Raw genomic sequence first — 13187 nt, forward strand, 5'->3', positions numbered from 1 at the left:
ATATATATACACACACACACACACATACATATATCAAGTAAATTAACATCAAGGACGGGTTTTTTTCTTAAGTAACAAAAAAAAGTAATAAAATTTCCTAGATTTGTCCATTAAAAATTCTTAGTATCAATCTACTCAAATAACTGAGGCAAATCTTACATTTCAGCAAAATTAAGTAAATTCTTATTAAGATCTAATTTAATGTTTCCTAGGACAATAAGTAAAACTTTCTTTTCCACTCAATATTTGGTTTTTAAAAAGAATTGCAATTACATATCTGGCACTTAGATCTTAGTTTCTAATATTATCTTTCAGTAAAAGAAATAAGGCCAACTTGGAGAAACTGCAGTTTCTAGAAGAAGAGTAGGAAATATATAAGTTGAATCTTAAGTATATTGAATATTCAGAAAGTAAAGAAGTGCTCAATAAAATATAATCACCATGAGAAAGGTACATCACAGAGACCTAGAAGCCAACTTTAAAAAGTCCTCAGTTATACTGGATTATAACCTAATAATCATACTATGAATCCATACTTAAATGACGGAACATAGATGGGTGAGAAGAGAGAAATCCCTTGTTCAGAAGTATGCCCGAAAATTTACTTAGATATTCCAGGCTCAAGGAGGAATATAACTTCCCACTCCTTAAATGTATGTTGTAGAATTACTTCCTTTGAAAGAGTACAATATGGTGATAAGGAATAAGGAATAACTTTATAGTGGTGAAACCTGTTAATAGGAAAAACTAGGGCAGGGTATACAAAAACCATGTACTATTGTTACAAACTTTCCAGGAATCTAAATCTATTCTAAAATTAAAACAGCATTTTAAAAGAAAACAAGCCAAAAAAAAAAAAAAAGCACTATTTTGGGCTTCCTAAAATGTTTGTTTCCGAGATTCTTATTTCAATTGTATAGTTCTTTTTCCCCCTTTTCTTTTAATTAATTAATTTATTTATTTATGACAGCAGAATGTATTACAATTCTTATTACACATATAGAGCACAATTTTTCATATCTCTGATTGTATACAAAGTATATTCACACCAATTTGTGCCTTCACATATGTACTTTGGATAATAATGTTTCACATTCCACCATCATTTCTATCCCCATACCCTTTCCCTTCCCTCCCACCCCTCTGCCCTATCTAGAGTTCATCTATTTGTCCCACGATACCCCTCCCTACCCCGTTATAAATCAGCCTCCTTATATCAGAGAAAACATTTGGCATTTGTTTTTTTTTATGATTGGCTAACTTTACCTAGCATTATCTTCTCTAACTCATCCATTTACCTGCAAATGCCATGATTTTATTCTCTTTTATTGCTGAGTAATATTCCACTGTATATTTATGCCATATTTTTTATCTATTCATCTATTAAAGGGCATCTAGGTTGGTTCCACAGTCTAGCTATTATGAATTGTGCTGATATAAATATTTATGTGGCTGTGTCCCTGAGGTATGCTGTTTTTCCAGTTATATAATTCTTCACAACACTCTGAAATCCAGAGGTCACTTCACTGTAGTAGGATAGAAAGAGGCATAACCCTACAGCTGAGTTCTGCATTAACTATACATGTGACTTAAATAATGACTTTGTTTATCTATAAAACACACAGGAATGTTGCAAGGACTTTCTACCACCCCTATGGGATAGGGGGATAAATGCAGATGGTCCAGGTGCATTTTCAACCCTAGTGTCTTAGGCATCCAGCCTTCCCTGACTTGGCTAACCCAAGTGACAACCCAGCTTTTTAAAGTTTGTGTCTTTGATCCGTAGATGCCATTTTTTTAAAAAATCAACTCATGTTAACATTATATATAGAATAATAACCAAAAATTAGATAAAGTAGTTGCCTCTGCATAAGGGAACAGGAGGCTAGAGTGAGAGGGAGACATACTTTGCACTAAATAAACTATTGAACTATCTGAATTATTTTTCGTTATGTGCATGCATTAATTATTTAAAAACTCATTATAATGGGCAACAACAAAAAATTCATTATTACTCTGAGATCCATATAGGTTTCTGACATCAACTTTTGTGTCTGCTATGTGTGTATTATCTCTTTTTAATATAGCACCACAGCAAGAAGTAAAAATACATGTAAAATCTTTAGCCTCATGGCTAACCTATCTATTACTGTCATTATCAGCAGTCTGTGTGAAGACTGGACTTATCACTCAGTCATGTCTTCTACTTATCTATGGATTCAGAAGCAAATGTGAACACTGCCAAAGTATAACTGGTTTTTAGAAATTATTATTCCTGGTTCCATATTGAACTAAATATTTATCACTAAATACTAAAATTATCATTATTTACTCCTCTGCACAGAAATATTCCAAAGTAAAAGACACAAAGTCACAAATATTTAGAAGTAAATAATTCTCACAGACCATAAAAATCGAGAAAATTCTCAAGTACTGTAACATCAAACATTCTAAAACTTTTAAAGAGCTACAATGGCATGGTCTTTGGGATTCTCACAGAAAATAGTGCACGTTTAAAATTTTAGATTTTATTTGCATCCTGACTTTTGTCTTAGTGAACTGCAAAAGGGTATTTCACATTTTACTTGGGTACACCTTTGAGGCCAGAGGTAACATACATAAAAACTTTGATAAAAATGCAGTTTAGAGTAATGCAAATAAACATGTATGTTTGAGTGAATTCTGTCATAATAGCAAAAAATGTTACTACATATATGCCCTCCTAATTTGTTCTTTTTCTATCTCTCACAAAAAAAGCAGCAAAAAAAACCCAAAACATTATTTTACCCTGATTTTCACTGTATCATGCTTTTAAAATTAGCATTTTAAAACCAAAAAGTACAGGGGCTGGGGTTGTGGCTCAGTGGTAGAGCACTCACCTAGCATGTGCAAGGTGCTGGGTTTGATCCTCAGTACCACGCTAAAAAAAAATAATAAAATACAGGTATTAAAAGAAAAACTAAAGGTATATTTCACAGGACCTTTGCATGATTTCCAATACATACACACATAACAATCCAGAGAAGAAATACATGTGTATCTCTATGTACTTGGAAATAACTGAAAATATCAAACTTCCACCTAACTAAATGATATGAGAATTTTTTATACTTTCTAATTCTTTGCTTTAAGGTTTTGCCATAGATTTCTTAAAATTGCTTTTTACTTCTGAGATCACACATAAGGAAAACAATTGATGTAAAACTGAATTAAAACACATCAAACTACTCAATTACTTCTAGAAACCCAAAGAACATAGACCCACTATAAAATATTACTCTATTGCTGATAGTGAATGCTTCAAACCAATTGGGAAGAGATTCAAAAATCTGAAACTATAATAATAAAAAATTTTTCTAAAAGAACTACCTATTCAAACTAGTTAAACTAGGACTAAAAAAAAAAGTCCCAATCCATTACTGACAACCCTGTCTAATACTTTTTTCCCTGAAATCTTCTATTTCACATAGAACACTTTACAATATTTTAAGCCATTCATTCACACATATAACAAATCATCTAATCCTGAAAAAAAACTGTAAGAATAACAAGACACTTAAACTAGAGATAAAAAATAATAATAATGCTATTTTCCCAAGGCCATCAACTAGTTGGTAACAAAACTGGGATTCATACTCAAATCTTCTGCCGCAAAATTTTTATGTTCACTCTATTGCACCTGAGAGTCTGAACTCAATTCTACTTTCTCCAATAAGACAGCATTTGTGTGTTTATTTATGGAGCATAACCACGCATGTTGTGTTCATTTGTGACTTCCAGGATTTTTTCTTTTTGGAGCATATATTTTTGTTGGAGCATAACGACGCCTGTTCATCACCTAGAATCCTTCCTTAAGTGGTTTAATCACACCTTCTCTGACTTCAATCAGTCCCCTACACAGTAGCCAGAGATATCTTCCCAAATTTAAATCATATATGTTTAGGTAAGATTACCAAACACTTTTATTGTTCCTAGATAAGGAGTAAACTTCTTACTATAGTCTTCAAAGGCTGAATATGGCTTGATCCCTTCCTTTAGAGAAAATACTCTGTGTGCCAGGCAGACTTTCTGATTTTTGTATTCACCATACTTGCTCACCCTACATCCCTCTTTGTCCACTTTTACCTGACTAATGCCCTCTTGAGTCTTCCCTTCCATTATCACACTAACCAAATAAAATTTCATTACAAAATATGTGGTCTCTCACAGTACCATGTACCTCTACTTCACTGAAGTTGGCATAGTTGCAATTTACATTCACTCATGTAATTACTTGGTTAATTTCTACCTTTTCCAACAGATTGTCCATGCTATAAGCAGTAAGGAAGTATTTCTGTTTTTAATCATTAATATAATCCCAATACTTGGTACTATTTTCAGCACCATTTTAGATATTTAACTTTTTCTTTGAAAACCTAAACAAAGCAATCATGAAATTCATTTGGAAAAATAAGAGACCCAGAATAACCAAAGCAATTCTTAGCAAGAAGAGTGAAGCAGGATGCATCATCACAATACCAGAACCTAAACTATATTACAGAACAACAGTAACAAAAAATGGCATTATATTGTACCTCTCACCCTGCTCAAAATCAACTCAAAGTAGATCAAAGACTTAGACACTAGAACAGAGACCCTACAGAAGAAAAAGTAGGCCCAAATCTTCATCATGTCAGCTTAGGACCTGACTTCTTTAACAAGACTCCTAGAGCACAAGAACTAAAATCAAGAATCAATTAACATGGATTCAAACTAAAAAAGCTTTCTCTCATCAATAAAGTGATGAGAGAGCCTACCGAGTGGGAAAAATCTTTACCATATACACCTCAGATACAGCATTAATCTCCAGGATATATAAAGAATTGAAAAAACTTTACACCAAAAAAACAAATAACCCAATTAATTAATGGGCCAAGGAACTGAACAGACACTTCACAGAAGAAGAAATACAATTGATCAATAAACATGAAAAAATGTTAAACATCTCTAGCAATTAGAGAAATGCAAATCAAAACTACTCTGAGATTTTATCTCATTCTAGTAAGAGTGGCAATTATCAAGAATTCAAGCAATGATAAGTGTTGGCAAGAATATGAGTAGGAAGTTACACTCATACATTGCTGGTAGGACTGCAAATTAGTGCAACCACTATAGAAAGCTATATGAAGATTCCTCAGAGAACTTGGAATGGAACCACCATTTGACCCAACCATCCCACTCCTCAGTTTATACCAAAGGACTTAAAATCAGCATACTACAGTAACAGCTACAACAATGTTTATAGCAGCTCAATTCACAATAGCTAAACTATGGAACCAACCTAGATATCCTTCAACAGATGAATGGATAAAGAAACTGTAGTACATATACATAATGGAATATTACTTAGCCTTAAAGAAGAATGAAATTATGGCATTTTCAGGTAAATGGATGGAAGTAGAGAATATCATGCTAAGTGAAATAAGCCAATCCCAAAAAACCAAAGGCCGTATATTTTCTCTGATAAAGGGATACTGATCCATAGTTGGGGTTGGGATAGGGAAGAATGAAGGAACTTTGGATTATGAGGGAAGTGAGGGGAGGCGTGGGGCAGTGAGGATGGGAAGGGCAGTAGAGTGAGACAGATGTTATTACCCTATATACACGTATGATTATACTACTGGTGTGATTTAGCACCATGTAAAGCCAGAGGAATAAGAAGTTATGCTCCATTTATGTCAAAACAAATTCTACTGCACTCTATAACTAATTAGAATTTTTTAAAAAGTCAGTAGGAGGGAATTAAGATAGCAGCAGAAATCAAATTAGAAAGCCAGTAAAATTGGCAATAACAAAAAAATTATAAAAGGATTAGTTTTTTTAAAAAAAAAGCACAGTCACATATTAATATTATAAAAGAAAAAATAAAATCAACAATGTAAAAAAAAAGAAAAAGAAAACCTGAAAAATATAGAAATAGGCTAATTCCTCTTTTAATCTTTAAATATTTGAAAAAAATAGCTGTTATTCCAATGACTTTTCTCTTTACACACACACACACACACACACACACACACACACATAGAGAGAGAGACAATTTAATTTTAATAAAGAAACCACCCTGATTCTTTGAAATATCCCTTTTATGAGAAAGTTCCCAGATAGCATCTTAAAACCTGGAACTGGGCAGGGGTGTAGTTCAGTGGTAGAGCACCTGCCTAGCATATGTAAGGTCCTAAGTTTGATTTCCAGCACCACACATTTAAAAAAATGAAGAAAAAACAAAAAAACAAAAAGTCATAAATGAACACAATGATATCTTCTCTTCAGTCCACAGAGACTATACTTCTATTAAAAGAATCTATACAGTATCCTAGTCTGCTTGTACTGCCATAACAGAAAAATCAGAGACTAGATACTTTATAAATCAAATAAATTTATTTCTCAAGTTCTGGAGGCTGTAAATTCCAAGATAAAGTCACTGGCAAGTTCAGTTGACTGGTGAGCGCTGCATTCTCCAGAGGGAAGGAAGTTTGTGTCTTTGCATAGCAGAGGTATGGAAGAGCAATCTACATATAGAATGGTGTGTGAATCCTCCTTTGTAAAGTATCAATCTAATCAAAGAAAAAAGGTCCCTCATAACCTAAACAACCCTAAAGGCCCACATATTAATGCCAACATGCTGGCCATTAAGTTTCAACACCTAAATTTTGGAGGGACAGTAACAGGGAACATGGCAGTGACAGTAATATTACAAATCACCAAGTCTCTGCATATAATTCTCTTAAAAACATGTCTTCTATAGTCTTGATGAGTGTGAATAATTTGACAAACCAATGTGCAGAATTTTACATTAGTCACTATTATATGCCAACTTAGTTCTAGCCAATTATTTCAGATGGCTAAGCTTCTTTTCAATCCTGATTCCTTCATCCACACTATTGGCTTTTGCCTCTTTCATCCAATTCAGTGATAAAAATGATTAATAGGAAGAGAGGAAAAAGAGCCACGTCATGTCATAGAAATCCTCTATCCAAGTTTGTATCAATCCTAATAATCTACCCTAATTTGACTACCTACATCATGACTATACCATGAAACACTTAATCTAAAACCTTGCTCAAATAGACTTATTCCACCCACACTGGAAAAAAATACACAATATTTAATGTGATACTTCCTTTAATGTGGTCTCCAGAGAACCGATTCATTTCCTGGTTAAATCCTCACAAACCACCTAGCTAATGAAAAGAAAATTGTCACAAGGACTGATATAAAATCTACTAATCTTTATAATTGTGAAATTCTTGAGTATCTACATAATGTTTAGCCATTTGGCACCCTGGTACTGACCATAATTGCCAGAGGATCACCAAATCATGCATATCTGCTAGTCATTTAATAGTAGGACATTAACTAGTTGAAAGCATCAGAATGTGGTCTCATCATTGCTTCACCTTCCTTGATTTTAATTCCCTCAGTATCACTGTTAGTCTCCTTTATTGAATTTTTATATTGTTGTCTTATGATGGATCAGTTGAAACCAATCCAGGAGTTCCATAACTCTGCTTAACACGTAACATTATACCATCAGTCTCAAACAATTATTTGCTTCATTTTCATAATTGGAACACAGTATGTTGTGGTGCTTAGTATCTCTCAATTCATTTTAGGATTCAGTCTCCAATATGTCATTCCCTGAGTTTCATATATTATTTTTGTATTTTTGTCTCAATTTGTGAGACTCATGTGCTTATACTGTCAGTATATCACTTTTAAAAAACTTCCACACCCTTCATTCATTCAATAAATGACTGCCTCCTATATGCACCTGAACAAACTAAAACAAAGGACAAAATGATGCCTATGATCTGGTTCCTGACTTTAAGTTATCCAGAGGGAAATACAGACCAATAGGCAGAAATATATACTTCTAAATTACCAAGATAAAAATAAGTGCTGTGTGAGCAGAGTACAGAGAAACTAGCTCAAGCATAAAACAGCTACTGAAGACTTCATCAAGAAACAACATTCAAGTTGAGTCATGAAGAAGCAGTCATCAGAAAACTGGAAGTATCTTAGGGACAGCATGTGCAAAAGCCATGGCAATATGAAAAAGTACATTGTTTTCACACAAAAGTGATTAACTTCATGTGTCTGGGATTGAAGTTCCACAGATTATAAGCTGCAAGAAACAGCCTGAAAACATGCAGCCAGTTATAAAAAGCTTTTATAATCTAGGTGCCTAATATATAGGATATATAATATATAGGATATAGGATAAATAAAAGCAAATATTCTCCACAGAATACTAAGCAGCAATTAGGAGTAGCAATCAAGATGGAATAGTGTTCAAGGCAAAATAAACAATGCCTACAGCATAATGCCAGCAATACAAATTTAAAATATGAACACACCCATTGTGTGCACACAAAATAAATCTACATGTTTTACAAGAACACAAACAAAAAGATTCAGGTTAAAACATTAGAGTACTTACTTATGGAGTGGGAAAAATAGGGGGTGGGGGTGGGAAACAAGAACTAGGGATTTTTTTCAGCAATTATGCACCTGTTTGATGTCCAAGAAAGTCTATATATTTTCCTACAAGTAGCAGAGGTTTCAAGATCTGAGAATGGCAAAATCTAATGTAGTTTTTAAAAAGAAGAAGGCTACAGCTCTTTAGTTATGTTTTCTTCTGGAGTGAAAAGAGTGGGTTTCTTGCCCCTTTTCTACATATGCTGAGTAGATAATTCTGTAGGAAAAGGAGAGGTTTCAAACAAAAGTACCAATAAGTAAGATGAATGTAACATTTCAGAAATTGATGGAAGCAAATATGAGGTCTGAAGGGGAGTAAATAGTTTCAAATAAAAACAGCATCTTAAAGCCCAGATCTGATCATCTGCCAAGAATATTACAGAAAATAATCCTACTCTATGGTAGATGCTGGACTAAAATACAGAGGGTTTCACCAAACTGAAGGTCTTTTCCATTTTCTTATAATTGTGCCAAAGGGAACACAATCAGAAATTCAAACAAAGGTCCACTAAGTATGTCTCAGTAGCTCAGAGCATGGATCTCTGTATACACCAGTCCTATCACTTGAGAGATGAGTCTTGCATTACACTAAGAACTGCTGCATCTGGTACAAGCAGACTTTCTATAGAACTGCAACTGAACACTACAGGCAATGAGCCAACATTTTTAAATTTCATCAAGTTCTAGTGCCAGGTGACAACTGTTTGCTGTGACATGATTTATGCAACACATTTCATCTAGTTATCTTAGAATCAAAGGAATTTTACCAGAGTTCTCATTCAGATAAACAGGAATGATCTCTACCCCAATTGCATCTGTAAAAAGTAGAATACATACTTGTTAAGTTTTAGGACAGGATACTATTAATTAAATTCTCATAATAAAAGTAGTGCTTACTGGTCACTTCTTCAGTTGTGAAGACATTATTTTTCATTGGGAGGGACACAGCTAACTAAAATGCAACTGGAGTCAAAATTAATTTCAAAAGTAATAAAGGATAAGTTGCAAAGAATATACAACATGGTTAACAATACTTATTTATGTATAATACTTGCATTTCCACAGATACACTGATGAGGTCAGATGTTTGGGGTATTTTTCCCTTTTTGGTCAGCACATCAGTGAGTTAATGAGGACTCTTTCCTTTCCAGACTTCTTGGGAGTCTTCACCTTAGCCCCTAGTTACACACTCATTCTGCTATGTTTGTACTCATTCTATGCAGAGTAACTTATATTTTGAGAAGGCAGAATTTGAAAAAATCTTATAGTAGTTACACTCAAATAATTTTACGTGTATTATTATCTATAAAAGGTAATCCAATTATTATGAATGCTGATATTATGGGTAATAGTTCCTTTCTTCTTAATGATCTATGTGCTATTTTATTGTCAAGAAAAAAGATATTAAGTAACTATATAGTGACATGATATAAAAAAAATATATTATATAATGAGTTTTCCATGATAAAAGATGGTGACACATATCAAAGGACTCTCATCTGGGATCTTCCTCTTGTCCTCTACCATTATCCTGGCTAACAACCCAACCTAAATATGAACACACAAATTTACCAGCGCTGTCACAGTGTCTGTGACAAACTAGACAATGGAAGGCATAGGCTGAAAAAACCTAAGTTACTTGTCAAACACTATGAAGATACTAAATCTATTTTAGGTTTTAAGTATTATATTAAACCAAAATACCAGAGTGTCTTACAAAAAGATTCAAATTATATCAGCATCAAGTATGTTAAGAACTACACAGCTTAACATAAAACACATACATTGCTGCACCTCCATATATGCATGAATGAAACTAAATTTAATGTAATATTAACAACATCACATAACAGATGTAACTTTATTAGAAAAAAAATTTGTTCAATAAAGCAATGATCACCCTGACACTCTCCCCATTTTCCTATACATTATGTACTCATCAAATAAATCAGATAAACCAATATTTTTTAAAATCTAAAAATATAACTTTCAATGTTCAATCTTATTTTCTAAACATTAAACCTGAAATTGACAAACTAAAGTTGTTATAAAGCCTCATTGTATCACCTGTTCAATTCATTCTGGAACACCTCATCTAAGGCAGGATTTTCACAGAATCTCAAGAGTTTTTCTTTAACCTCCCTTCCCCCCACCCCAGGTTTAGGAGGGAATAAAATCCTCAAACTTGATACTTTGCATCACTAATTACACTAAGATGCAGCAGGTAATTATAAGCTACACATGCCCACTATAAAAAAAACACTGCTCCCTATTTTCCTTGTCAGTTCCAAGTATACATACTTCTATCTCTACAGTAAGAAAAGATGGCACTTCCTTAGATGATCTCTCAATTTCTTAATCAACAATATATATTTTATTATATGTGCAACAGAGAGCTACAAATGTCTTCTAACACTTCTTACTTTGATATATTTAATGTTTTCACAATTTTACTTGTAAGATGGTAGGTTACCACAATTTATAAAATACGACACTTCTGAGAGAGTTAGAACATCCATCCCTGAGATTTACTACTTCTTTCTTACTTTGTCTTCATTAATATTCATTTAAAATAGGCATTATACTAGTTTTACTGCTGCTTTTAGTAACATAAAACTTGGCTTTTTATGTAATGCCTTAGAGTAAACAAAATAGAAGTGCAGTTCATGGAGCGAGATACTTCATAAAATATAATCATGCAAAGTATCAACAATGCATTTAATGATTTCGTTATAGCTATTGACTCACAGATTATATCATTATGTAGGTGGCATTTACTGCAAAGTAAGCACTTAGCAAATTTACACAGGAGAGAAAGTTAAGGTTCATGATTGTTGCAAGAACAAAAAATGAAAAAAGAATCTATTTAAGCACCTTATTAAATCTCATTTTATATTATTCAAACTTTCTAGGCAGTTTTAAGTTTTCATTATCCTAACAAATCCTATATAACATTTATCAACGCAAGAACATACTAGACGATCTACAGAGCATACAGTTTCTCCCCAGGGAGTATATATATTTTATATATTTTATATATTTTATATTTTATATATATATTTATATTTATATATATATATTTATATATATATTTATATATATAAATATATATATAAATTTATATATTTATATATTTTATATATTTTAAACTAGATACAGACAAAAATAACATAGCAAACTAGATACAGACAAAAATAACATACAGACAAAATAACATACAGACAAAATAACATACAGACAAAATAACATACAGACAAAAATAACATACAGACAAAAATAACATAGCAAATGTTTACAAACTAGATACAGACAAAAATAACATAGCAAATGTTTACAAAGCTCTTGGTAAAGTTTTAATTCAAATATTCTTGAAAATACCTAAGTAAGCAACAAATTATTTTCATCTCATCAAAACATAAATTTGATTTCTTTACTGACAAATTAGCTTACTATTAATTCATTTAATCTAATTTCCCAACCTCCAAAACAATTTTTAAAAACAGTATAATCAATTTAACAAATACTATTATTAATCAGATCCTGAAGTTCATAGAATGTGCTTTGGATGTTTCAACTCCAACATGCAAAAAGCCATGCAATAATATCAAGTCAAATTGATGACTAAGCAACTGCAATAGATCTACCAGTTTTCTCATATATAAAGATACAATTTAAGATCTATTGCACTTTTAAGAAATAGTTTCTTACTAGGAAGAAATGTAAGTAGAACAATATTCTGCTAAATCAAGATTTATTTTAATTCACTGCAGTATAACAATTACCACTAAAAAATTTGTTAAGAAGTTGAAGCACTGGGCTAGGGTTGTGGCTCAGTGGGTTCAATCCTCAGCACCACATAAAAATAAATAAATAAAGGTATTGTGTCCATTTACAATTTAAAAAGTTTAAAAAAAAGAAATTGAAGCATAAACAATGCATGACTTAATAAGAATAAGAAACTGCATGAAGTGTTTAAATGAATAAAAATTAATGCAAGTATAAATTAAATGAATAAAAATTAATGTAAGTATACATTTCTGTGAATATACTTTCATATATTCAAAATGTGTTGTGATTAAATTTACACTCAAAGATATAAAACATTTAATGTGCATATCAATGTTTATAAATACCTACTATAAGCCTATTTGTAATTCAAGTTTCTGTTTTGTTGTTGCTAGTTTGGTTTTAGTTACAAATAACTATTTGGAGAATGTTTGAAAGGTAGAACATACCCTTTACCAAATACTAAAATGTTTATTTTAGTCATAAGAAATAAGTTCTTAACGATGGTACAAGTGAACTTACGTATGAATTCACAAATAAGTTAGTGTTTACTCTTCCTAATAATAAAAGGGAAAACATCCCCCAATTCATTTTATGAGGCCAGCATTACAATGGTTTAAGTAAGAATAAATGACAAACACAAGTAAATATAACTGCAGACCAATATCCCTCCAGAAAAAAGACACAAAAATATTTGATAAAAAAAATCCTAACAAATCAAATCCTGGGGTGGGGGGAGGAAAAAATGTATGTGTATATATATAAACACATACATATATATAAATAAATATAAAAACACACACATACATATCTCATTATATTTATACAATGATAAAATGGGTTTATTTTAGAATTCAAGGTGGCTTTATTAAAAGAATATCAAT

The 13187-nt window shown here is 32.1% G+C and overlaps 1 protein-coding gene across 12 annotated transcripts in view; it reads right to left on the reverse strand.

Moving 5' to 3' along the window:
• Rfx3 (regulatory factor X3) overlaps positions 1–13187 on the reverse strand; it is a 300010-nt gene that overhangs the window by 225792 nt on the left and 61031 nt on the right. The window contains exon 2 of one of the 12 annotated variants that reach the window (XM_078047590.1): positions 2880–2920. The exons of the other annotated variants lie outside the window; for them this stretch is intronic. Within the exon in view, the coding sequence (XP_077903716.1) occupies positions 2880–2886 (7 nt within the window). The 5' untranslated portion in view covers positions 2887–2920. The remainder of the gene's footprint in view (positions 1–2879; positions 2921–13187) is intronic. 12 annotated transcript variants of the gene reach the window in all.

This window comes from Ictidomys tridecemlineatus, chromosome 4 (assembly GCF_052094955.1).
Source record: "Ictidomys tridecemlineatus isolate mIctTri1 chromosome 4, mIctTri1.hap1, whole genome shotgun sequence".
NCBI classification, from domain to species: Eukaryota; Metazoa; Chordata; class Mammalia; order Rodentia; family Sciuridae; genus Ictidomys; species Ictidomys tridecemlineatus.